Source organism: Leptodactylus fuscus, chromosome 5, assembly GCF_031893055.1.
Source record: "Leptodactylus fuscus isolate aLepFus1 chromosome 5, aLepFus1.hap2, whole genome shotgun sequence".
Classification (NCBI taxonomy): Eukaryota; Metazoa; Chordata; class Amphibia; order Anura; family Leptodactylidae; genus Leptodactylus; species Leptodactylus fuscus.
This window is the reverse complement of record NC_134269.1, coordinates 190,812,187-190,838,019: the sequence shown is the minus strand read 5'-3', so window position 1 is coordinate 190,838,019 and position 25,833 is coordinate 190,812,187. Positions and strand designations below refer to the sequence as shown.

General features: G+C 45.6%; 1 protein-coding gene across 1 annotated transcript; it reads right to left on the bottom strand.

The window, feature by feature from the left end:
- Positions 1–24,024, bottom strand: IPO8 (importin 8). Its single transcript, XM_075274818.1, has 25 exons — positions 23,829–24,024; positions 23,389–23,470; positions 22,109–22,265; positions 21,864–22,022; positions 19,918–20,074; positions 19,499–19,588; positions 18,682–18,776; positions 17,953–18,037; positions 17,589–17,723; positions 17,370–17,469; positions 17,194–17,270; positions 17,008–17,124; positions 16,720–16,809; positions 13,570–13,735; positions 13,323–13,483; positions 13,084–13,209; positions 12,235–12,301; positions 4,418–4,543; positions 4,207–4,304; positions 3,975–4,070; positions 3,318–3,538; positions 2,966–3,168; positions 1,094–1,288; positions 904–1,020; positions 1–546 (listed from the first exon to the last, which is right to left on the bottom strand). The coding sequence occupies exons 1-25, from the start codon at positions 23,910–23,912 to the stop codon at positions 479–481; spliced, it is 3,072 nt and encodes a 1,023-aa protein (XP_075130919.1). The 5' UTR covers positions 23,913–24,024; the 3' UTR covers positions 1–478.
- Positions 24,025–25,833: the final 1,809 nt, after the last annotated feature.

Here is a 25,833-nt window from a genome sequence, read left to right as displayed (position 1 = left end):
AAAGTTTAAATTTTGTGCTGCAAATGAACACATTTCTTTATTTAAAGACAAAGATGGAAAAGACCAATCCTTCAGCGTTACATCAGTAATCAAACTTGAAAGACTTGTAATTTAGTCCATGCTCTGGCTCCTCAGGGGCGGGGCCAGCAGTACATCAGGTTTATCTACAGCCTAGGCTGTAGTGTTTTAGTCCGTTACAGATCAATGGTAAATGAGTAATGGTGCAGAAACCAAAAGAACCAGGATTCAAGCTTCCCTCTGTAGCCAGTCCTCAGTCTTTACCACAGTTAACCATATCCCCCCCACCCCCCCAAAAAAATCCCCTCATTCTTTATTACTACAAACAGATAGTCCAGAACTTGGCAGGCCATCTCCTCATGTCATAGGTCTGCTGCCATTTCCAATCTCCTGCACAATGTCATTAAGTTTTACAAAATACGTAAAAGGGACATCCCAGAGTTCCTTGTCATGTCCTCACTCACTGGCCCACAAGATGAGAGGCACAGACACTATGTGCTGCCAGCTGTTGTTCCAGCTTTCGTGATGCTGCGAGGAGAAAGAAAAATAAAGCTCAAATTAATCCGCTATCCAAAAATTCTAAAAAGATTATAGTATTATATTCATTACTCGTCTATATTGTCTCTGGGAGTTTCCCAGAATGCAGTACAGTGGGGCAGATTATAACAGATATTTTATGCAGCGGTTCTGACCCAGCTTCACCGAGAGTACTGATCGTAGGAGAGCCACCAATTAAAATATTACACATGCCCCTGCTTAAAGTGACTCATGGGAACGGCAACAGTTGCCAGACTCTGAACTGGCTTTGTTGCCCAAAGCAACACATTTCTTTTTCAAGTAGGCCTGTAAAAAGGCCTGTCATCTAACACCCCTCCCCCCACTTACCGGCTGCGTTCTTCCTCTGCTCCGACAACGTGTATATCTCCTGCAGCTGCTTTTTCTGGTCGTTGCTGAGAGTCGCTGTCAGGGAGTGATACCATGCAGGGTCTCTGCTCTGTACACCTGTGAACCAAAGCAGGTCAGATTTCTGCTCTGTATGCTGCAGGCTGCAATGGTTTGTAAGTCAGGCACTCACCTAGCAATACATCTGTAAAAAGCTGATATTCATCCAGGACCCCATGACAGTCCAGGGGTGTACTGAAAGCTTCCAGTGCCGTCTCCTCTAAAGCTTCATCATCCCAGTCCTCATCATCATCCTCATCGTCGTCATTGCCAGCATTCTCTTGCATGGCCTGGCTGCTGGACTCCTCCTCATCACTGGGGATCTCCTCTACATAATAATAATAATAATAATAATAATAATAATAATAATAATAATAATGTCAGTGTTACTATTCAACCTCACACACTAAAGTCTATTGAGCAGGGACAGGGGAGCAGAAAGCTGCTGCTACCACCGGTTATTAGTGACTTATTGCCATTCTGTAAAGTGGTAGAGCATGATCCTTCTAGATATAGAAAGACATACTGATAGGGAATGTAGATTGTGAGCGCTATATGGGACAGTGCCTGACAATATCTGTAAAGCGCTGCGGAATATGATGGCGCTATACAAGCATAATAAATAATAAATATAGTTGAGCCATGACAGCCCTCTCACTCACAGTGTAGGAGAGCTTAACTGATGTCTTCCCCCATCACCTCCTCCTTCCCTCTCCATAGACTTTATAAGATATATAGCAAAGTATTTTATATTCACCTATACTATTCATTTACAGTACACTTTAAGATATGATTACTGAAAGGTTGAGTATTGACTTACAGGTTAGCTATCCAATAGCTGGTGCTAGAGAGCAGACTTACTTCATCCTAGATGAGTAAAAGTTTGTATAATCTTATCCGCAGAAAATATTTCCTCTTAAAGGGGCTCTATCGTTTGAAAAAGTGATTTTTAACTAAGCACTTACTTGTATAGCCTTTAGAAAGACTATTCCACATCTACCTTTTGTATGTAAATTGCCTCAGTAGTTTTTGAATGATCCCGTTTTTATTCACAAGCTAATTAGCCTCTCTGTGCACCCTGGAAGTCTCATTGTGCACCCTCTTCTATTCTCTCCTATGTATGTATACAGCACAGGCTGCTGCTGACTCATCTCCCTGCTCGTGCACACAGATATATATGAGAAAATAGCAGAGGGTGCACGGTGAGAACTTCCTCTGCTCCCTGGAAGCTAATTAGCATATGAATAAGAAATGGGCTCATTCAAAAAAATACTGAGGCGATTTACATACAAAAGGTAGGTGTGAAATAGCCTATCTAAAGCCTATGCAAGTGTGTGCTTAGCTAAAAATGACTTTTCCAAATGCTAGAGCCCCTTTAAAAGGGGTATTTCAGTGCCAGGTGATTTTTTTTATTATCCTATCTATCTATATGTAATCAGCATACAGTCAGTGGGGGTCGAGACACAGACCTTGCATCTATTAGCTGATCTGTCAGCCTCCTGGCTCTGAAAGCAGCTTAGGATCTATTATAGTAATAGTTGCACAGCTGTGTCACCATCCACTGTCCAGCAGAGGCGCTGGGGTACAGCTTATATTATACTTAAGACCCGGGGGTAAAATATGTAGAGGCCATGCGGTGTTCGGTGTGTGTTCCCTGGCATCTTCAGTTCTCTTCAGGCCTTTTCTGTGATGTCACGAGCCCCAGCAGGACCAAATCATAGGTATCAGGGTTAACACTGGGCCGATGACATCACAGAAGACGGCTGAGGAGACCTAAAGGCAATGCAAATCAGACACCGCAAGGGAGCCCAGGAGAAGTGCGTGAATGTGAGCATCATTATTTTTTAGAACAGCGGTTTGTGGGTGCCAAAGCCAAAAATCTGAAGCGGCCTAACCCAGAATGTTTGGAAAATTGTACAGGAGCTTGCTAATTTGCATCTTGCTAGCCAAAGATAGCAAATAACATTGGCATGGAGACAGTCTTGCTGGATTTTGGTGCATTTACCATTTTCCTCTGTTTCAGTCTTCGTGGTGCGGGATGTTCTCTTGTCTGGATGGTCTCGATGTGCACAGACTTGTCTGATTCCAAGGAATAGGAGGAGAATGGAAGGCACGATGACAGAGGCCACGGCATTGACTGCAGGGGGTCGGTTGGGAAGCTCCATGAGGATGCTCAGACCGATTATACAGATCTTCCGGTCATGTAACCTGTGGAGGAACACAGCTGGTAAGTCATGGAGAAGAACAGGTGGAGTTCAGGTCTCTTAGATGGGACTCTAGCACCAGCGGCCATAAAGGGAAACAAATACAAATTTGAGATTTGCAGGTTGTAATCTACAAATAATGAGAGTACTTGCCCCAGGAAGCAGTCGGTGTCATTAACCCACTGATTGATGAACTGCGCAGTGATGGGCTCAGAGCTGTGCGGGAATCGGATCTGTTCCAAGGTATTCATGAGATATGGCGGATTATAGAACAGCGCAGCGATGACCACCTGAAGACACATGGTGCGCAGCTCGCTGGATTTAACTCCTCGCGTCAAGCGCTCCAGAACAGCTTCTACGAAGAGCGGGATGCACTGTGGGAAAACATTGACATCTCTCAAGTAACTGGGGTCACTGGGATACGCCCCTTTTAACTGGGAAGAGTTGTCAGTGACCAAAGTGGGAGGTGCATGGGAACAGCACACCTCACCTTACAGCGCCCTCTAGGTCGGGATTCAAATTAAACTCTATGGACTCATTTGAAGCTTTGGTTGCCTGGAATAAGACTATAGGGTGGAGTTAATATGTGTGAACACTAAGCCCCTCCCCTAGTTTCTGATTGGTCCTTGGATGAATTTATGCCACTATGTGGCTGTGCCTGATATTGCATATAAGCCCAGTTTATCTGACCGAAGCTGATGAAGTCTGTGGAAATAAAACTACTGGCAACGAAAATTCATGTGCAGGCAATATTAAGAAAATCTGCACAGTGTAAACCTTTATCAGACAATGAATCTTGCCCCATGTTACCTGATCGATCCCCCTTCCTTTACACTGCAGGATGATGACCTCCAGAAGCTTGGCTGCATGACACTCGGCATCTTCACCGGCTTCTCCTGTCAGCACCTGCATAAGAAATAGTTATTAGGACACAGGGTGAGGCACAAGATAGGGGATCATCCTAGTGTGGAGGTCCAACTACCGGACCCTTGTTCATATGGTCATGAACCAATGTATGGCCGTCCCAGGGTCACCTCCTCACCTTCTTACACATGGTGTAAATAATCTCCAGGTGCTTAGGGTTTGACAGCAGAGTCTCAGTGTCTACAGTAACGTAGTTGTGCAGCAGTGGCATCATATCTGCGGCAAAGAAAGAAGTGCATCAAAAACTGAAGATCCATATTCAAGTCTATGGGAGCAGCCCCAAAATGCTAAGGGAAGGGATGCTCAGGAGCCAAATAATGAGTCCACACCTGTAAAGTACTCATAGCAGTCCCTCTGAAAGACGTCAAACAGGATCCCGAGAAGATGCCACATCTGAGGTGAAATGGACTGACTAGTGAGGCTGTAAGCCAAGGAGAGGATCTCCTCATAGAACTCTGCAAAGAAAGACAGAGGGAGACTGATCCTGAGTTACATCCTGTATTATACTCCAGAGCTGCACTCACTATTCTGCTGGTGCAGTCACTGTGTACATACATTACATTACTTATCCTGTACTGATCCTGAGTTACATACTGTATTATACTCCAGAGCTGCACTCACTATTCTGCTGGTGCAGTCACTGTGTACATACATTACATTACTTATCCTGTACTGATCCTGCGTTACATCCTGGTAAAATACTCCAGAGCTGCACTTACTATTCCACTAGTACAGTCAATGTGTACATAACTTATCCATCAGATCATGAGTTCAATAGAGGATAAGTAGTGTAATGTATGTACGCAGTGACCTTTTAGGTATATTTCATGTATATTTTGTACTAGCTTCCACCCGTGACTTTGTGTGGTGTTGGTGTCGATGATCCGTCTGCTTTAAGAACTGCCTAACGCCTAGCTTGCTCAATCCTCCTCAGCTCCGCTTGAGGAGAAGTCTGTTGACTTTTGGCTACCTTCATACCTCTTGTTTTTGAGAATTTTGAGACAAATTAGATTTACGTTTTCACGACATGTTTAAAATTGGGAAACTACCAATTTGGATTAAAAGGGTTTTCCAGTCTCAGAACGCTGCTTGCAGTGTCTGCTTCTCACTTCAGAACACTTATGCAGATCAATTAATATACAGAAGCTTGTACAGAATGAACTTGTTGTTATCTGTGTGTTTACATAGAGAGATAATAGACCAGGCTTTATCAGCAAACTGCAATTAGCTGAATGATTGTCCTGCCGGCAAGAGCAGTTTAATACTAGTAGGATAGTATAGTATATTAACATAAATTGATAACAGTTGTGAAGTCATGTCATTTACCGGGATAAAAAGTAGCCTGTATGTTAGTCCAGGTTTCAAACTATCTATGTGCCAAATTTCATCCAAATCCGTTCAGCAGTTTTTGCGTGATTGAGTAGCAAACATTAGAGATGAGCAAACAGTGTTCTATCGAACTCATGTTCGATCGGATATTAGGCTGTTCGGCATGTTCGAATCGAACACCGCGTGGTAAAGTGCGCCATTACTCGATTCCCCTCCCACCTTCCCTGGCGCCTTTTTTGCTCCAATAACAGCGCAGGGTAGGTGAGACAGGAACTACGACACCGGTGACGTTGAAAAAAGTAGGCAAAACCCATTGGCTGCCGAAAACATGTGACCTCTAATTTAAAAGAACAGCGACGCCCAGCTTCGCGTCATTCTGAGCTTGCAATTCACCGGGGATGGAGGTTTCCGTCCAGTTAGCTAGGGGTTAGATTCTGGGTAGGCAGGGACAGGCTAGGATAGGAAGGAGAAGACAACCACAACAGCTCTTGTAAGAGCTAAATTCCAGGGAGAAGCTTGTCAGTGTAACGTGGCACTGACGGGCTCAATCGCCGCAACCCAGCTTTCCCAGGATCCTGAATGGAATACACTGTCAGTGTATTCCCGTATACCCGATATATACCCCCGATACCCGTTCCAACGGTGTGCCCCCCCACCTTCACCCCAGAAATACCCTGCAAGTCCCCTAGCAATAGAATTGGGGCTATATACACCCACTATTTTTGCTACTGCCATATAGTGCCATTGTCTGACTGGGAATTCAAAGAATATATTGGGCTTACATATAACTTCAATTCCAGGGAGAAGCTTGTCAGTGTAACGTGGCACTGACGGGCTCAATCGCCGCAACCCAGCTTTCCCAGGATCCTGAATGGAACACACTGACAGTGTATTCCCGTATACCCCATATATACACCCCAAATCCCCATTCCAACGGTGTGCCCCCCCACCTTCACCTCAGAAATACCCTGCAAGTCCCCTAGCAATAGAATTGGGGCTATATACACCCACTATTTTTGCTACTGGTATATAGTGCCATTGTCTGACTGGGAATTCAAAGAATATATTGGGGTTATAAATACCCACAATTTTTGCTACTGGTATATAGTGCCATTGTCTCACTGGGAATTCAAAGAATATATTGGGGTTACGTGCACCCACAATTTTTGCTACTGGTATATAGTGCCATTGTCTCACTGGGAATTCAAAGAATATATTGGGGTTACGTGCACCCACAATTTTTGCTACTGGTATATAGTGCCATTGTCTGACTGGGAATTCAAAGAATATATTGGGGTTACAAATACCCTCATTTCTTGCTACTGCCATATAGTGCCAGTTTCTGACTGGTAATTCAAAGAATATATTGGGGTTACGTGCACCCACAATTTTTGCTACTGGTATATAGTGCCATTGTCTGACTGGGAATTCAAAGAATATATTGGGGTTACAAATACCCTCATTTCTTGCTACTGGTATATAGTGCCATTGTCTGACTGGGAATTCAAAGAATATATTGGGGTTATGTGCACCCACAATTTTTGCTACTGGTATATAGTGCCAATTTCTAACTGGGAATTCAAAATGCGCAAGGCTCCCGGAAAGGGACGTGGACGAGGCCGTGGGCGAGGGAATGGTTCTGGGGAGCAAGGTAGCAGTGAAGCCACAGGGCGTCCCGTGCCTACTCCTGTGGGGCAGCAAGCATTGCGCCACTCCACAGTGCCAGGGTTGCTTGCCACATTAACTAAACTGCAGGGTACAAACCTTAGTAGGCCCGAGAACCAGGAACAGGTCTTGCAATGGCTGTCAGAGAACGCTTACAGCACATTGTCCAGCAGCCAGTCAGACTCTGCCTCCTCTCCTCCTATTACCCAACAGTCTTGTCTTCCTTCCTCCCAAAATTCCGAAGCTTTACAGAACAATAACCCAAACTGTCCCTGCTCCCCAGAGCTGTTCTCCGCTCCTTTCATTGTCCCTCAACCTGCCTCTCCACGTCACGATTCCACGAACCTAACAGAGGAGCATCTGTGTCCAGATGCTCAAACACTAGAGTCTCCTCCATCTCCGTTCGATTTGGTGGTGGATGACCAGCAACCCACCCTCATCGACGATGATGTGACGCAGTTGCCGTCAGGGCATCCAGTTGACCGGCGCATTGTGCGGGAGGAGGAGATGAGACAGGAGTTGGAAGAGGAAGTGGTGGATGATGAGGACACTGACCCGACCTGGACAGGGGGGATGTCAAGCGGGGAAAGTAGTGTGGATGTTGAGGCAGGTGCAGCACCAAAAAGGGTAGCTAGAGGCAGAGGTCAGCAGCTTAGGCGAAGCCAGGCCACACCCGGAATCTCCCAAGATGTTCCAGTTCGTACCCAGCCCCGAAAAACTCCCACCTCGAGGGCACGTTTCTCGAAGGTGTGGAGTTTTTTCAAGGAATGCGCCGAGGACAGATATAGTGTTGTCTGCACAATTTGCCTCTCAAAATTGATTAGGGGCTCTGAGAAGAGCAACCTGTCCACCACTTCAATGCGCCGTCATTTGGAATCCAAGCACTGGAATCAGTGGCAGGCAGCAACGGCAGGACAAAGGCCGCCTGCCGTTCACGCCACTGCCACTGCCTCTGCCACTGCCACTGCTGACTGTGCTGGCGATGCACTCCAGAGGACGAGCCAGGACACCACTTCATCTGCCTCCGCCACTTTGTTGACTTCTCCCTCATCCTCCCCTGTTCCTGTCTTATCTCCTTCTCCTGCACCATCAAAGGCACCATCAGGCGCTTCTTTACAACAACCCACCATCTCTCAGACATTGGAGCGGCGGCAGAAATACACTGCTAACCACCCACACGCGCAAGCCTTGAACACCAACATCGCTAAACTGCTGGCCCAGGAGATGTTGGCGTTCCGGCTTGTTGAAACTCCCGCCTTCCTGGACCTGATGGCAACTGCGGCACCTCGCTATGCCGTCCCTAGCCGTCACTACTTCTCCCGGTGTGCCGTCCCCGCCTTGCACCAGCACGTGTCACTCAACATCAGGCGGGCCCTTAGTTCCGCGCTTTGCACAAAGGTCCACTTGACCACCGACGCGTGGACAAGTGCATGCGGACAGGGACGCTACATTTCACTGACGGCACACTGGGTGAATGTAGTTGAGGCTGGGACTGCTTCCCAAACTGGCCCGGTGTACCTCGTCTCCCCACCTAACATTCCTGGCAGGGACACGAGAAGAACACCCCCCTGCTCCTCCTCCTCTACCGCCTCCTCCTCCGCCTCCTCCTCCGCCACCGCCTCCTCCTCCGCTGTTAGATTGACCCCAGCTACGAGTTGGAAACGTTGCAGCACTGGCGTTGGTAGACGTCAGCAGGCTGTGCTGAAGCTGATCAGCTTGGGGGACAGACAGCACACTGCCTCCGAGGTGAGGGATGCCCTCCTCGATGAGACGGCAATATGGTTTGAGCCGCTGCACCTGGGCCCAGGCATGGTCGTTTGTGATAACGGCCGGAACCTGGTAGCAGCTCTGGAGCTTGCCGGACTCCAACATGTTCCATGCCTGGCCCACGTCTTCAACCTAGTGGTGCAACGTTTCCTAAAGAGCTACCCCAATGTTCCAGAGCTACTGGTGAAAGTGCGGCGCATGTGCGCCCACTTTCGCAAGTCGACAGTAGCCGCTGCTAGCTTAAAATCTCTCCAGCAACGCCTGCATGTGCCACAACACCGGCTTTTGTGCGACATCCCCACACGCTGGAACTCAACGTTTCAGATGTTGAATAGAGTGGTTGAGCAGCAGAGACCTTTGATGGAATACCAGCTACAAAACCCTAGGGTGCCACAAAGTCAGCTGCCTCAGTTTCACATCCATGAGTGGCCATGGATGAGAGACCTTTGTGACATCCTACGGGTCTTTGAGGAGTCCACAAGGAGGGTGAGCTCTGAGGATGCGATGGTGAGCCTTACAATCCCGCTCTTGTGTGTTCTGAGAGAATCCCTGATTGACATCAGGGATAACTCAGATCACACAGAGGAGTTAGGGATAGCATCCGATCCGTCACAGCTGGAGAGTAGGTCCACACATCTGTCCGCTTCACTGCGTTTAATGGAGGAGGAGGAGGAGGAAGAAGAGTTGTCCGATGATGTGATGGTGATACAGGAGGCTTCCGGGCAACTTCGAATCGTCCCATTGTTGCAGCGCGGATGGGTAGACATGGAGGATGAGGAGGAAATGGAGATTGAACTTTCCGGTGGGGCCAGAGGAGTCATGCCAACTAACACTGTGGCAGACATGGCTGAGTTCATGTTGGGGTGCTTTACAACTGACAAGCGTATTGTCAAAATCATGGAGGACAACCAGTACTGGATCTTTGCTATCCTTGACCCCCGGTATAAAAACAACATCTCGTCTTTTATTCCGGTAGAGGGGAGGGCCAATCGCATCAATGCTTGCCACAGGCAATTGGTGCAGAATATGATGGAGATGTTTCCAGCATGTGACGTTGGCGGCAGGGAGGGCAGTTCCTCCAGTAGGCAACCAAGTTCTCACCGGTCCACACAAACGAGGGGCACACTGTCTAAGGTCTGGGACACCTTGATGGCACCCCCTCGCCAAAGTGCCGCCACGGAGGGTCCTAGTGTCACCAGGCGTGAGAAGTATAGGCGCATGTTGCGGGAATACCTTTCCGACCACAGCCCTGTCCTCTCCGACCCCTCTGCGCCCTACACGTATTGGGTGTCAAAGTTGGACCTGTGGCTTGAACTTGCCCTATATGCCTTGGAGGTGCTGTCCTGTCCTGCCGCCAGCGTCCTATCTGAGAGGGTGTTCAGTGCAGCCGGTGGCATCATCACTGACAAGCGCACCCGTCTGTCAGCTGAGAGTGCCGACCGGCTCACTTTGATAAAAATGAACCACCACTGGATAGAGCCTTCATTTTTGTGCCCACCTGTGTAAAGCACCCCAACATGAAACTCCATGTCTGTACTCAACCTCTCCAATTCCTCCGCATCCTCATACTCATCCACCATAAGCGTTGCACAATTCTGCTAATACTAGGCTCCCTCCACCCTGATTTCCCCCAACTCTGCTGGTTAGAGGCTCCCTCCACCCTGATTTCCACCAACTCTGCTGGTTAGAGGCTCCCTCCACCCTGCTTTCCCACAACTCTGCTGGTTAGAGGCTCCCTCCACCCTGATTTCCACCAACTCTGCTGGTTAGAGGCTCCCTCCACCATGAATTGGTCCAAACTGGGCTGGTTAGTGGCTCCCTCCACCATGAATTGGTCCAAACTGGGGTTTTTAGAGGCTCCCTCCACCATGAATTGGTCCAAACTGGGGTTTTTAGAGGCTCCCTCCACCATGAATTTGCCCAAACTGGGCTGTTTAGAGGCTCCCTCCACCATGAATTTGCCCAAACTGGGCTGTTTAGAGGCTCCCTCCACCATGAATTGGTCCAAACTGGGGTTTTTAGAGGCTCCCTCCACCATGAATTGGTCCAAACTGGGCTGTTTATAGGCTCCCTCCACCATGAATTAGTCCAAACTGGGGTTTTTAGAGGCTCCCTCCACCATGAATTGGTCTAAACTGGGCTGGTTAGAGGCTCCCTCCACCATGAATTTGCCCAAACTGGGGTTTTTAGAGGCTCCCTCCACCATGAATTGGTCCAAACTGGGCTGGTTAGAGGCTCCCTCCACCATGAATTTGCCCAAACTGGGCTGTTTAGAGGCTCCCTCCACCATGAATTGGTCCAAACTGGGGTTTTTAGAGGCTCCCTCCACCATGAATTGGTCCAAACTGGGGTTTTTAGAGGCTCCCTCCACCATGAATTTGCCCAAACTGGGCTGTTTAGAGGCTCCCTCCACCATGAATTTGCCCAAACTGGGCTAGTTAGAGGCTCCCTCCACCATGAATTTGCCCAAACTGGGCTGTTTAGAGGCTCCCTCCACCATGAATTTGCCCAAACTGGGCTGTTTAGAGGCTCCCTCCACCATGAATTTGCCCAAACTGGGCTAGTTAGAGGCTCCCTCCACCATGAATTTGCCCAAACTGGGCTGTTTAGAGGCTCCCTCCACCATGAATTGGTCCAAACTGGGGTTTTTAGAGGCTCCCTCCACCATGAATTGGTCCAAACTGGGGTTTTTAGAGGCTCCCTCCACCATGAATTGGTCCAAACTGGGGTTTTTAGAGGCTCCCTCCACCATGAATTGGTCCAAACTGGGGTTTTTAGAGGCTCCCTCCACCATGAATTGGTCCAAACTGGGGTTTTTAGAGGCTCCCTCCACCATGAATTTGCCCAAACTCTGCTGGTTAGAGGCTCCCTCCACCCTGATTTTCAAAACAAATGTTGGTGCCAACCTCAACTTACTACAAGGGCCAAATTCACTGCTGGTGACAAGCTCTCCTCACTGCAAGTGCCAAATACACATGTTTCAAGGTGTTTTCCTACTGTCAGAGAGGTGGTATTGAGTGTGTAAAGTGTGTAGTTGTTAGGCTGTGATGTTGGGGTAATAGAGGGTCTTTGGTGTGTTAGATGCCCCCAGACATGCTTCCCCTGCTGTCCCAGTGTCATTCCAGAGGTGTTGGCATCATTTCCTGGGGTGTCATAGTGGACTTGGTGACCCTCCAGACATGGATTTGGGTTTCCCCCTTAACGAGTATCTGTTCCCCATAGACTATAATGGGGTTCGAAACCCGTTCGAACACACGAACATTGAGCGGCTGTTCGAATCGAATTTCGAACCTCGAACATTTTAGTGTTCGCTCATCTCTAGCAAACATCAAAACTTTCACATTTATAATATTACTAGGACTAGGATCGTATGGCTATACATTACCTATAATATGTTTTTGTAGCACTAGACCCACAATTTGCAAACAGATTCCCTCCAGCTGCTGTTTCACCTGTAAAATAAGAGAAAAATTCAGCTTATACTCGAGTATATGCGTTTTATTTTTTTAAAGCACAGTTTTTGTGCTAAAAAAGCCCCACTTGGCTTATACTCGAGTCAGCAAAAAAAAAAAAAAAAAATTATTATTATTATTATTTTTTTAGGGGTGGTGATGGTGGTGGTGGGGGGTCTATGACCAGCCACAATATCAATGTATAGAATCTCCCATAAAATAGTGGGGGGGGGGGAAGAAGCTTTAAAAAAAATGTAAAAATTAAAAGTTCTAAATCACTCCACTCCCTAGAATACATATAAAAGTGTAAAATGACTATGAAACACATACACATTAGGTATCCCTGTGTCTGAGAGTGCCCTGTCTACTGAACATAGGGTATCTGCAGTACTCCTGATACGTCGGGAAAGGGTTAATAGGAGCACTGCAGATACCCTATATTCAGCCAGACTGAATTCCAAGTGGAGGAGAAAAAAAAACAAAAAAAAACAACCCAGTTCTCAAGCTCAGGGAAGGGGCAGACAGACAACCAAAATACCCCCTCCCCTTCCCCAGCACCCAGCAACTACTGCACCCAAAAACGACCATTTTAATTTTTGAAATTTTCCAGTAGCTGCTGAATTTCCCCCCCTCGCCTTATACTCGAGTCAATAAGTTTTCCCAGTTTCTTGTGGTAAAATTAGGGGCCTTGGCTTATATTCGGGTCGGCTAATACTTGAGTATATACGGTAATACCCAGCCCCGAAGATCCTGCGGACTTTGCTGATGCTATGGACACTTACCCCTGTGTGATCTTCTACAACGGTCAGGACAATGTCTATCGTGTGCAAGATTCCCATCGCCATCACAGTCTTGTCCTCCACCTCTTCGTATTCCTCACTCTGCAGGACTTTCACAAAAATTTCCGCCTTTAAAAGTCAACACACCGGGTACAAAAACTCAGCCAGGACAGAGGGTGACAGTGGATTACAGTCCATGACTGTCTGTCCATCCCCTGTAAGAACCCCTGCTCCCCAGTTACCAGGTGTCTGGTCATATCCACTGCAATGGGCGCCACTTCCTGACTGTACTCGCAGATCATCTTCTGGATGACGTTGGTGAGGTCGTCATTTTCGGTCTCTCGGACAATGTGTAGAAGTTCTTGCATGACGGCTCGGATGTACGGCCTCATGTACTCCTTAGCTGTGAGATGCAGGGACATCGGATACATCACTGCCAAGGCTGTCACGTGTGCACCTGACAGATTCTACAAAAAAGCCTGCACTTACCAGCGCCTTGGTTGCTTATTAATGTCTGCATGGCGATGGCAGCCTCGACTTTCACCGGCAGCTCCTTGTCCTCCAGCAGACTCTTCTTGGCTAGCTCTATGGCGTTCCTGAGGTTCAGCTCATTGTGGAATTTCAGTGTACTGAAGGAGTGAAGCACCCAACAGCACTGGAAGACAAAGCAAACAGAGGGTGATCTATAGGAGAAGCAGACTATACATCTGATAACGTGGATAAAAACACTGGAAGACAAAGTGGGAGAAAGGGGACATATTAGGGAGCCTGAGGGGGGGGGGGGGGAGATACTGGAGAAGATAGCAATGAACAGAACACGAGGTTTAGATAGTGGAATATAAAGTAGAAGGAGGGTTGCATATATGAGACAACGGTGTAATGCATGCATTTAAGAAGAGAAAATGCAGGAAAACACTGGAAGAGAAAGAAAACAGTGGGCGATATATAAGACAACACTTGACATATAATGACTAGATAAAGATATCGGACAACAAAGCGAAATTAAGGCGACATATTAGAAAACACAGGAGGAATAAGCTAGAAGAGTAAGGGAACAACAGAGGATTATGGTTAGGACACCTGTTTAAGACACTGGAATACAAAGCGCAAAGACAGCGACATGTAAGATATTGCTGTGCAAATTGTACATGATAAAGAGACAATGCTGGGAGACAAAGTGTACGGAGGGTGACATGCAGTGGGTACGGAAAGTATTCAGACCCCTTTACATTTTAACTCTTTGTTTCATTGCAGCCATTTGCTAAAATCAAAAAAGTTCATTTTATTCCTCATTAAAGGGGCTCTATCAGCAAAATCATGCTGATCGAGCCCCACATATGCGTGAATAGCCTTTAAAAAGGCTAGTCAGGCACCGTGAAAGTCATATTAAACTACCCCCCCCCCCCCCCCCCCGTTTTAAAATAATAACCTAAAAAAGAATCTGATCTACTTACGCATCGTGCACGGTGGTCGGGCATTCAGGGTGTGTCTTCATCTTCATCCACGCCTCTTCTTCCTCTGATGTCCTCCGGTCCCGTCTTCCTCCGGTGCTTGCGAACGGACATTGATAAAAAAAAAATAGCCTGGGCGCATGCGCAGTAGCCGTAGTAGAAGCCGCATGCTACTGCGCATGTGCCCAGGCCATTTTTTTTTATATCAATGTCCGTTCGTGAGCGCCGGAGGAAGACCGGACCGGAGGAAGAAGAGGAGTGGATGAAGATGAAGACACCCTGAATGCCCGCCCAGCGTGCACGATGCGTAAGTAGAGCACATTCTTTTTTAGGTTATTATTTTAAAACGGGGGGGGGGGGGGGGGGGGGGGGGTAGTTTAATATAACTTTTACAGTGCCTGAATAGCCTTTTTAAAGGCTATGCACGCATATGTGGGGCTCTAGCAGCATGATTTTGCTGATAGAGCCCTTTTAATGTACACTCAGCAACTCTTCTTGACAGAAAAAAACAGAAATGTAGATATTTTTGCAAATTTATTAAAAAAGAAAATCAGAAATATATCACAGTCATAAGTATTCAGACCCTTTGCTCAGTATTGAGTGTTTGAACCCTTTTGAGCTAGTACGGCCATGAGTCTAATTGGGAATGATGCAACAAGTTTTTCACATCTGGTTTGGGGATCCTCTGCCATTCTTCCTTGCAGATCCTCTCCACCTTGTCAGGGTGGATGGTGAACATTGGTGGACAGCCATTTTCAGGTCTCTACAGAGATGCTCAATAGGGTTTAGGTCAGGGCTCTGGCTGGACCAGTCAAGAATGGTCACAGAGTTGTTCTGAAGCTGCTCCTTTGTTATTTCAGCTATGTGCTCAGGGTCATTGTCTTGTTGGAAGGTGAATCTTCGGCCCAGTCTGACGTCCAGAGCACTCTAGAAGAGGTTTTCTTCCAGATTATCTCTGTAATTGGCCGCATTCATCTTTCTTTCAATTGCAACCAGTCGTCTTGTCCCTGCAGCTGAAAAACACCCTATAGCATGATGCTGCCACCACCATGTTTCAATGTCGGGATTGTATTGGGCAGATGATGAGCAGTGCCTGGTTTTCTCCACACATACCACTTAGAATTAACACCAAAAAGTTTAATCTTCATCTCATCAGACCAGAGAATCTTATTTCTCATAGTCTGGGTGTCCTTCATGTGTTTTTTGGTAAACTCTATGCAGGCTTTCATATGTCTTGCACAGAGGAGAGTCTTCTTTCGGCCACTCTGCCATAAAGCCCTGACTGGTGGAGGTGCAGTGATAATTGACTTTGAGGAACTTTCTTCCATCTCCCTATTGCATCTCTGGAGCTCAGCCAAAGTGATATTTGGAGTCTTCTTTGCCTCTCTCACCAAGGCTCTTCTCCCACAATTGCTCAGTTTGGCTGGATGACCAGGTCTAGGAAGAGTTCTGGTCGTCCCAAAATTCTTCCATTTAAAGATTATGGAGGCCACTGTGCTCTTAGGAACCTTGAGTGCTGCAGAAATTCTTTGACCAGATCTGTGCCTTGCCACAATTCTGTCTCTGAGCTCCTTGGGCAGTTCCTTTGACCTCATGGTTCTCATTTTCTCTGACATGCACAATCAGTTTAATTACACACAGCTGGACTCCAATGAAGAAGAAGAACCATCTCAAGGAGGATCAGAAGGAAATGGACAGCATATGAGTTAACTATGAACCTCACAGCAAAAGGTCTGAATACTTATGACCAACCATGTGATAAAAATGTAAGTTTTTCTTTTTTAATAATATTTGCAAATATATCTACATTTCATTTTTTTTCTGTCAAGATGGGGCTGAGTGTACATTACTGAGAAATAAAAGGACATTTTTTGCTTTTAGCAAATGGCTGCAATGAAACAGAGTGTGAAATATTTAAAGGGGTTAGAATACTTTCCGTACCCACTGTATATGACAAAACTGCGATGTATATATGAAATGGTGTGGTGGGGACAAAGAAGATAATATTGGGAGTGAAGGAAAACAATGGTATCCTACAGAACAATATTTCACACATGATGGTTGGACAAAGTGGAAGGAGGGTGTCAGATTGGACTACACTGTCAAAGTGTAAAGAGGGTGTGTTATAAAGGAGATATAGATATATTTTTTTTATTGATTATTTATTTTTAAATCTGTGCACACTTACCCGTGCTCGGATATAGCCCAGCTCAGACATGAACATGGGGAACACGTGATTCTGTATGAACATCTCCATCTGGTCCTTGTAAACCGATTTCTGGAATTATAAATCCATCAAATCAACAGTCTGTGCTACCCCAAGATAACCAAGTCACTTGTCTACAACTGAAAGGTTAATAAGAGGAATTTAATGGGGCACTATATGGGTCAGTGAGGTGTATCTCGGCACTTTTAACTATCCAAGGGGGCTGCACACTCTAATCTAGCTTTGCAAGGGCTAACATACAACGTTTACCTTTAATAAAATGTCTGCCAGGGAGCCCAACACATGCAGAGCCCCGTCTATCTTGCGAGGGTCTACAGAGGACGCAGTGAGGATCTGGTAGCAGAAGTTCATCATTTTTGGGAGGACCTGGAGGAGACAGACAAATGTAATATCTCCTAATCATTGATGGAGATCTTATCAGTGGCCATATCTCACCTCCTTTCTCTTCTTGGAGGCCGTAAAGAGGAAATTCTGAGCCGCTGTGGCTGGCGATACATAATCCTCAAATACATCTATGAAAGACAAGAAAGCCACAGTTAGAGTCAGGGCAACAAGTTATATTGCATGTAATATAGAAATTGCTGGGGGCTGGGCCAAGGGCAGAGCCTTACCGAACTTCATGCGGATGTACTCATAAGGGTCGTCCTGCCACAAATCCTCATCTTCATCTTTATAGCACATAAGTGGGAAAATAACTTCTTCTGAAATACTCTAGAAGAAGTTGGAACAATTATACTTGTATATACACTAGAGCTGCACTCATTATTCTGCTGGTGCAGTCTCTGTATATTACCTTGATGTATTATCTATAGGTGACACCTATATCTTACCTGCATGTTTGGCTTTAGTATCTTCCAGGTAACGGCATGAGACACCCCCAGATTCAGGTAGTTTAGAGTCTGCTGTAGCACTCGAGGGGCCACATACTGCTTCTGTCTGTGCAATTCTAAGACTTTCAGAAGAACCTGTGGTAACACAAAGCAAGTCAATGTTCTCAGATCAGTGTAAGCTCCCAGTGGTACATCATATATATCTGTTTTTATACCCAGGAGCCCATATACATGCCTATGAACAGGTCACATGATTCTCAGCACAAGGAGATAAAGGGGCTGATAACAAGGAGCAATAAATCACACAGTAAATCTAAATATTCTTTATGATTAACCTCTATTTAGAAGTATATCCACATCTTACCTGTAAGACTCCAGCTGCATATGTCTTCAGGAAGAACTCAGAGAATTCAATATACTCCTTAGTTACGCTCCCAGGACTCCCGTAACTGAAGAGAAAGAAGTTCCTTGTAAAAAGAGAAAAACTACGGGGGATAGAAGTGACATTGGGTCATATTAGGTCTAATGGCTTAAAGGGCATGTGTCAGCTCTATATCTGAGGGCAGCACAGTACTGAGGAAGCAATGCAGACTTTGGTGATATATAGTTTTCTATCATCTGGTTCAGTATTTTTAGGTAAAAAGCTGAGGAAATGTGCTAACTCCACCTACAAACAGTGACAAAAATGTACCAATAAGCAGTGGGTGGGGTCAACTTCTCTGTAACTCCTCTGGCTGCATTTCAACAGCTTTTACATGAGAATACTGAACCAAATCATAGAAAACTATATATCCCCAAGCTCAGCGACCGTCCCTCTAATATTCTGCCCTCAAATAGAGAGCTGACCAGTCATATGATCATATGATGAAGATGAGTGTGAACAAGCTCAGATTTTTCCATTGTGTACATTCTTCTCTACTGACAATGGCTGTTCAAGCACAGTCATATTTAGCCAAACACCAGGGGTTAGGTTCCCTTGTTCTTAGTACTGGTGCAACAAATCACAAAGGTAACATTTATCCAGTCCCTGGACAACCTCCTACCCCCAGCTTCCTAGACCCCATGACTTGTGAGATCTAATCAGTGATGTTACCGCTCAAAGAGGCGCGTGATGATATGGAGGGCCCACTTCTTACACTTCCACCACACCAGCTCTGGACGGTCGTCTTCGTCCACCTGCAAAGTCTCCTGACAGAAGTGAAAATGTGTTAAGTCAAATATTCTGCCCAGTCCTTTCACAACACACATTCTGCATACAGCAGCCTAGATCTCTGCTTCCGAGACTGTGGGGTGAAACAATGAGTTTAAGGCTCGTTCACACGTAAAAACCTCCTGACTTATTTTGGTCCTGAAAAAAAACGCTTCCTAATTAGGAAGTGGTTTTTTGACCTTGAGGTGTTTTTTTGGAGCGTTTTCTGGAGCAGTTTTTACTAAAAACTGCTACAGAAAACGCCAGGCAGTTTTCCCCTCCACTAAAGTGATTGGACTGTAAAAAAAAATGCTAGGCGTTTTCAGTCGCTGTTTTAAAAAAAAAAAAAGCTAGGCTTTTTTTGCAAAAAAAACGCTGGGCGTTTTTCGCCTCCCATTATTCACTTCTTTTGCTTTACTCAGGCAGAATCCGCCTGAAGAAAGGTCATGTGGCTTCTTTTTTTCTGCTAGCAGAAAAAAACTGCTAGCAGAAAAAAAAAGCTAGCAGTCTCCATAGACCACCATTGTATGGAGGCGGATTTTGAGGCGAAATACACTGTCAAAATCTGTCTCATTGCCCCCATGTGAACTGGCCCTAATCCATCATTACTATATATAAGTGGTGACCTCTGGAGGACCATGGCCCATACTGCTGATAATAGTAACTGGATGTGGGTTATAGGGTTGTGCCAGGGATGGGGTGGGGGTGGGGAATGACTTACAGGAGGGATTTCACGGTCAGCGATACTGCTGAATATCCCCATCCACTGCGTCATCGTCTGATTGTTCACCAACTGGAGCGGCAGCGTGTACTGCAGACAGATACATAGAAGTGAGTGCACCAGTCAGCAAGAACAGGGGTGACCCCCAAAGACACACCAAAGACACACATTGCAAAAACCCTGTAAACAGTCATAGTCCTCAAAATCAAGACATCACCTTTATATACAAGTCCCTGTCAATTTACAATGTTATCTGGGAAATCTGGGTTACAACCACTATACATGCAACTCCAAAACAGAAAAGACTCATGGCCATATATACATTGTTTCCTGGGAAGACATAACCAATCCATCCCAGCAACCATGGAGGTCATTTCCCTGTGAGCAGAGGCGACAGCCATCTACCCCTCTCCTCTTACCTGGATGAGGGCATAGAAGATCTTCAGGATCTGTTTCTGCATTAGTACAGAGTAATGAGTGGGGTCAGGGAGCAGTTGAACAATCTGTTGCTGGAGACGGGGTAAGAAGATCTGCATGGCAGCAATGAGGGGCGCCCGTTCATCGGCCTTCTTGTACCTAGAAAAAAAAAAGTCAAATTATAAAGAAAACAGATGTCTCCATATTCTCTACCCTTTCCTCTATGACACTACTCAGTGTTCCCTACTATGTTCTCTAAAACACTGCTCAGCAATCACTAATGTCTCCTCTATTAAAGGGGCTCTATCATTGGGAAAAGCCATTTTTAACTAAGTACATCCTTGCATAGGCTTTAGAAAGGCTATTCCACACCTGCCTTCTGTATGTAAATCCCCTCAGTAGTTTTTGAATGAGCCAGTTTTTATTCATATGCTAATTAGCCTCCACCATGCACCCCAGAAGTGTCTGTAGGCACGGTCTGCTATTCTCTATGTGTGTGAGATCAGAGAGAAGAGTCATCAGCACAGCAACCTCTCCAATCTCACACACATAGAAAATAGCAGACAGTGCTCACAGACACTTCTGGAGTGCACGGTGGAGGCTAATTAGCATAAAGATAAAAACGCGCTCATTCAAAAACTACTGAGGCGATTTACATAAAAAACTTATGTGTGGAATAGCCTTTCTAAAGGCTATACAAGTATGTGCTTAGTTAAAAATGACTTTTCCCAATGATAGAGTCCCTTTAAGCTACACAGTGCTCCCTACTGTCTCCACTATGACATTACTCAGTGCTCCTTACTGTCTCCTCTATTAAAGGGATTCTATCATTAAAAACTTTTTTTTTCTAATACGTCGAAATAGCCTTAAGAAAGGCTAATCTTCTCCAACCTTTAGAGGTCTTCCTTGCCCCTCCGTTCAGTTAAAAATCCGATTTTTGTCTCCAGCTCCGTCAGCAACGGCCTCTTCATCTTCTTCCGGCGCTAGGGGTCACAATTGTAGAGAGAGAGTGCTCTCAGAGCATTGAGACGCCCCCAGTGCTGCGAGAGAATTAATTTGCATACCGACGAAAAATTGATTTTTTTTACCGAACGGCGGCGCAGAGAAGACATCTAAAGGTTGGAGAAGAATAGCCTTTCTTAGGGTGAATTCACACTGAGTAAACGCTAGCTTATTCTGAACGTAAAACACGTTCAGAATAAGCGGCGTCTAAAGCAGCTCCATTCATTTCTATGGGAGCGGGGATACGAGCGCTCCCCATAGAAATGAATGGGCTGCTTCTTTCACTCCGTGCAGTCCCATTGAAGTGAATGGGGAGTGCCGGCGTGTACGCTCCGGCATGAGCAGAGCTTGCCGTATACGCCGGCACTCCCCATTCACTTCAATGGGACTGCACGGAGTGAAAGAAGCAGCCCATTCATTTCTATGGGGAGCGCTCGTATCCCCGCTCCCATAGAAATGAATGGAGCTGCTTTAGACGCCGCTTATTCTGAACGTGTTTTACGTTCAGAATAAGCTAGCGTTTACTCAGTGTGAATTCACCCTTAAGGCTATTCCGACGTGTTAGTTAGAAAAAAAATGTTTTAATGATAGAATCCCTTTAAGCTACTCGGTGCTCCTTACTGTCTCCTCTATGACACTATTCAGCGCTCCCTACTGTCAACTATGACACTAGCCAGTGTTTCCAACTGTCTCCATTACACTACTTGGTGCACCCCACTCTTGTCACTATTCTCAGTACTTTACATTGCTTACTCTTCTGTGACCTTAAAATTAACTTTAGCCCCTGTTCCCTACTCTCCTCCTACACTGCACCCAACAATCTCTTTTCCATCAATCTGTACTCCCTGTTCTTCTTCTTCCCTTTATCTTACTCCCTCCTCTATGCTCTCCACACTCTCCTATAGTACCCTCAGTCCTGTACCAGTAGCCATGACTAAGGCCTCACTCGTATGTCTTCACCAGCTGGTACAGGCACAACAGACTGCCAAGCCAGCTGCCCGTGTTTGAAGACTGCAGATAGAAACCGATCTTGTCCACCACTCCGGTCCAACGTCCAGGGAAGTCGTGTTTAATGATGACACGTAAGCAGAGGGTGAGCTGAGCCCTGAGGACAAAAAAAAAAAAAAAACTGTGTTAAAGTCCAAGTTAAAACCACCAAATTAGGAACCACCCTACTGCAGTACTTCATACCTGACAAGGTCTGGGGAGCGGATGATACCCTCCACAATGTTCTCCCGGATCTGATGACGATCATTTTCATGGATGTTAAACGGGAAAACAACTTCACCGACCATCGGCTCCCGGTCCGGCCAGTACTGAGTTACCATGTTCTTCAAGTAGATAGCCGCTGAAAGAGGACAACAGAATAGTGAGTGCAGCTCCGGAGCATAGTACACGATTTAACTTAGGATCAGTAAAGTATAAGTAATGTAATGTACGTACATAGTGACTGCACCAGCAGAATAGTGAGCGCAGCTCTGGAGTATAATACAGGATGTAACGCAGGATTGGTATGGGATAAGTAATGTAATGTATGTACACAGTGACTGTACCAGCAGAATAGTGAGCGCAGCTCAAGTATAATAAAGGATGTAACTCAGGATCAGTACAGGATAAGTAATGTAATGTATGTAAACAGTGACTGTACCAGCAGAATAGTGAGCGCAGCTCAAGTATAATAAAGGATGTAACTCAGGATCAGTACAGGATAAGTAATGTAATGTATGTACACAATGACTGCACCAGCAGAATAGTGAGTGCAGCTCAAGTATAATAAAGGATGTAACTCAGGATCAGTACAGGATAAGTAATGTAATGTATGTACACAATGACTGTACCAGCAGAATAGTGAGCGCAGCTCAAGTATAATAAAGGATGTAACTCAGGATCAGTACAGGATAAGTAATGTAATGTATGTAAACAGTGACTGTACCAGCAGAATAGTGAGTGCAGCTCAAGTATAATAAAGGATGTAACTCAGGATCAGTACGGGATAAGTAATGTAATGTATGTACACAATGACTGTACCAGCAGAATAGTGAGCGCAGCTCAAGTATAATAAAGGATGTAACTCAGGATCAGTACGGGATAAGTAATGTAATGTATGTACACAGTGACTGTACCAGCAGAATAGTGAGTGCAGCTCTGGAGTATAATACAGTATGTAACTCGGGATCAGTAGAGGATAAGTAATGTAATGTATGTACTCAGTGACTGTACCAGCAGAATAGTGAGCGCAGCTCTGGAGTATAATACAGGATGTAACTCAGGATCAGTACAGGATAAGTAATGTAATGTATGTACACAGTGACTGCACCAGCAGAATAGTGAGTGCAGCTCAAGTATAATAAAGGGTGTAACTCAGGATCAGTACGTGATAAGTAATGTATGTACACAATGACTGTACCAGCAGAATAGTGAGCGTAGCTCTGAAGTATATGGATGTGCAGTAAATAAACCTGGTAACTCACCTGCCTGGCGTACAGGGAACTCCACCTCATCGGACACAATGATCTGCAGCAATGTTGGAGCAAAGCTGATGATCTTGTAGGACTGAAAGACAAGCAATGGAGTAAAGCTATGATGGATGTTCTGATATCACCTGCTACCCTGAATATTAGGCAGCACATCTATTATTATGTATATAGCACCATTAATTTCCATGTTGCTGTACTTTGGACATCTATCAGCTGAACATACATCATGTGGAGTATCAGGGCTCTGGTCATCACATTAAGGCATTCAGATAACATAAATCTGACAAGATGACATCAGTGCTATACAAATCCCTTACACTCTTGGTTCTCAGTCATGTATTGCCCCTCGCCCCACAATAGGACCCCCCAGCTATTTGCATTCATTTGGAGCCGCTCATTATCTCCCCGGGGGGTGTCACTGCCTTCTCTCTCACCTGGTTAAGTTCCGTTTCTGCTGCCAAGCGCATCTTGGGGTCGATAGTCCCCCGCAAAGCCTGGATAATCCGATTCGGATCCATGACGAACCCGAATAGACAACAACAGACTGAAATCTAAACGGGTTCACACGGTCGTAAAGTAAGAGAGCATCATCCCTCTACCTTCATTTACGTCGGTCGCAAAATGACAGCCAACAACACTGTACGGAAGGCGAATGTTGTGCCGAACAATAAAGTCAGTACGGATGGTCGAGTGGGACAATTTGTACGGAATGAAGCCCTGTACGGATCCTCGTTGTGGTCATTTTATACGAAATTATTGCGTTTATAAAGGTCTTGAGCTAGTGTGTGTTTGTGCCATTTGTTACCAGTTTAGTCACCTGACCACACTGTGAGGTATTGTCTGATCCCTGGAGGATTGGCATCGTTTTCAACCACCATATTGGACAGAGACGAATGTGAATACTACCAAAGACAAACATGAGGGAATTGATTCACCTATTACCTTCATAAATTGTGGAAACTGGGTGAAAAAAAATCACTGGTTTCCACGCGTCATTGAAATGGCATGAAATGGATATTAAAAATAATAATAAAAAACAGAATAATAATTTTTTTTTAAAAAAAAACTGTGTTTTTGACGATTTTTTTGATGATGGCCACAAAATTGCCTGTAACTTTTTATCCCATACAAAAGCATTGGCCATAAAGCTTTCCACAACCCTAGTAAATATCGGTAAGCTGTATCCCCTGTGATGTATAATATTATATTATTAGGTTTTTTCCCTCTTTGGACATAGAACATCCCTCTCATATCTGCAGCCAAATAACCAGGTGTCTAGTGGGTGTGGCTTAGTTAAGATGACACGCAGGTGTATATATTGAGGGTCAGGTGGAAGGCTCTACAGCCATCTGATTTGATGTTCTTGGCAGTGGTGGAAGGATTTGTGGGGCTGGTGGACGTGTATGGTTAGTAAGAACTGTTATTAGTACCATTAGTTGGTGGTTTTTAGTCTAGGGGTTGGGTAAATCTTTATGGGTTCAGCAGGGTGGTGTTCTTTAAAGGTGCAGGCCTCAATGTTCTTTATAAAAATATAATGTATGGAGTGAAGAGGCTGATAACTGTGAGTGTAGTGTGTATGGCCATCTCCTGCTGCGTAGATGTGCAAGGACCCTGATGGACCCCATCATGAGTGAACAGGGTCTGCTGGTTGAATCTGTTGTACTGTTCTGTCCCTTTAATTGTAACTTGGAGAATCTGATCATACTTGTGTTGGGTTTACAGTCTTTTCACAGCTGAAGTTTTGTCACGGTTGTATCCAGTCTAGACAATCCTGTGAGGGCTACAGTCTGGACTCCAGCTTTGCTAAATGTACTGCCCCATATAGCAAAATGCAGCTCAACAAAAATCCCTGTGGGAAGAACAACTGCAGCAAACTGCAATATTTTTTTCCTGTATTAAATCTATAGGAAAATCTTATCTCATTACTGAAATTAACATGTTAACAAGGGGGGCGTTCACACTACCGTCGGTGTCCTTCCCTGTCCGCAAGTGAAGATGTCCGACTTCTCGAGCGGACTGAAGAACACTACATGTCGGGTTTTTCTGTCTGCTTGAGAAGTCGGACATCTTCACTTGCGGACAGGGAAGGACAGGCATGGAGTGCAAAAGAACGCACCCGATGCCCATTTAAGTGAATGACAGGTGTCACGGACACAGCTAGTGTCCGCTCCTAATGTCCGTGCCAGATTTTGCGAGGATACTAGGAGCGGACACTACCTGTCGGAAACCGACGGTAGTGTGAACGCTCCCTTACTTTTTTCTGTGAGCGGCATGTTCCTGTACACAGAAAAAGAAGCGAGCTGCCCTTTCTTCAGACGGCTTCTGCGGCTGATTCAGCCTCGCAGCAGCACCCTCCGGTCTAGGCCCATTATTTGAGCCTACTCCGGAGGGGGGAAGTCGTGGCAGGCACATATTGGTCCAATTCTTATGCGGCTTGAC

Bases quoted from the DNA above. Each gene is read 5' to 3' on its own strand.
- IPO8 (XM_075274818.1), bottom strand. From the start codon at position 23,912: ATGGATCCGAATCGGATTATCCAGGCTTTGCGGGGGACTATCGACCCC. The intron at 17,125-17,193 runs GTGAGATATGGC...TGTCTCCTCCAG, and splicing joins CCTCCAAGAAGAGAAAGGAG to GTCCTCCCAAAAATGATGAA. The intron at 13,736-16,719 runs GTAAGTGTGCAC...TTTGTCTTCCAG, and splicing joins TGGGCTATATCCGAGCACGG to TGCTGTTGGGTGCTTCACTC.